Here is a 1,553-nt window from a genome sequence, read left to right as displayed (position 1 = left end):
TACCTTTTTACTCTGATTTCTTGTGGTTCAGTAGCTTTTTGCATTTTGCATCTTTTTAATGTTGTTCTTAATAATTCCTTCAGTCCATTATTTTTGTATGTAACTATGACTGAATTGCTCATTAATCTTTCTGATTTGTGAACATTATCTGTCATATTTTCTGCAAATGTCATTGTTAGTTTTTGGTCACTGTAACAAAATACCTAAAATAAACAACTTTTAAGAAATAGATTTCATTTTGGCTCAGAATTTTGGAGCTTTGAGTCCATGATTCATTGACCTTGCCATCCTGGTATAAGCAAAAATACCTGCAGAAGAAGCTGTTCACACATGCCAACCAGGAAAGGAAAAGTGAAAGAGCAAGTACCAGAGTCCTATGACCTCCTCGATGGACACACTTCTAGTAAGCTAACTTCCTCCCTCTAGGCCGTGCCTCTTACATGTAACAACACTTCAGTACGGAGAGCGGCTGTGCCTCGGTTTGCTCACATTCTTAGTCACCTTGTGGCCCTTGGTGAGGCCCACAGCCATGGGATTGCGGAGGGCCATGGCTACTGTTCTTCAGTGGTTGCTGTGGCAGAAGGACCAGCTCCTGCCTGCCAGTTTTAAATTGGAGGGTTTTTTTTTTTAAGCCCAAAGAATTTAATTCTATGCTTGTAATTGAAGTGACAGTGTATAAATTTAAAATTGCTTAGTTTGAAGAAAATGAAATGTTGGTTTAGTATTCAGAGAAATAGTGTGCTTTGTAATAATGGATTATTTGGATTTTATTTATATAGAGGAAATTGAGGAAGAATCTGAAACAATAGTTGAGATCGACTTGACTGATAAACAGAAACATCAGTTGAAACATCGGGAGCTGTTTTTGTCACGGCAGTATGAATCTCTACCTGCAACACATATCAGGGGAAAATGCAGCGTTGCCCTTTTGAATGAGACAGAATCGGTGTTGTCATATCTTGACAAAGAGGACACGTTTTTCTACTCCTTGGTCTATGACCCCTCAGTGAAAACATTATTAGCTGACAAAGGTGAAATCCGAGTGGGCCCTCGATACCAAGCGGACATTCCAGACGTGCTCCTGGACGGAGAATCAGATGAGAGGGAACAGTCGAAATTGGAGGTTAAAGTTTGGGATCCAAATAGCCCACTTACGGACCGACAGATTGACCAGTTTTTAGTTGTAGCACGTGCTGTGGGGACCTTTGCACGAGCCCTCGACTGCAGCAGCTCTGTGAGGCAGCCGAGCCTGCACATGAGCGCTGCCGCTGCTTCCCGAGACATCACCTTGTTTCATGCTATGGATACATTGTACAGACACGGCTATGAGTTGAGCAGTGCAATTAGTGTCTTGGTGCCCCTTGGAGGACCTGTTTTATGCAGAGATGAAATGGAGGAGTGGTCAGCCTCTGAAGCTAGCTTATTTGAAGAAGCATTGGAAAAATATGGCAAAGACTTCAATGATATACGTCAAGACTTTCTCCCTTGGAAATCATTGACTAGCATCATTGAATATTATTACATGTGGAAAACTACTGACAGATATGTGCAGC

At 41.7% G+C, this 1,553-nt stretch overlaps 1 protein-coding gene across 1 annotated transcript in view; it reads left to right on the top strand.

Annotated features, from left to right (window-relative positions):
- Nucleotides 1-751: 751 nt before the first annotated feature.
- The window catches only part of LOC101581782 (metastasis-associated protein MTA3-like), a 33,226-nt gene continuing 32,424 nt past the window's right edge, over nt 752-1,553 (top strand). Inside the window, exon 1 of the mRNA XM_023715056.1 lies at nt 752-1,551. Within this exon, the coding sequence (XP_023570824.1) occupies nt 752-1,551 (800 nt within the window). The remainder of the gene's footprint in view (nt 1,552-1,553) is intronic.

The sequence above is a fragment of the Octodon degus genome, unplaced genomic scaffold, assembly GCF_000260255.1.
Source record: "Octodon degus isolate 3935 unplaced genomic scaffold, OctDeg1.0 scaffold00038, whole genome shotgun sequence".
Lineage (NCBI taxonomy): Eukaryota > Metazoa > Chordata > Mammalia > Rodentia > Octodontidae > Octodon > Octodon degus.
This window is presented reverse-complemented; position numbering and strand designations above follow the sequence as displayed.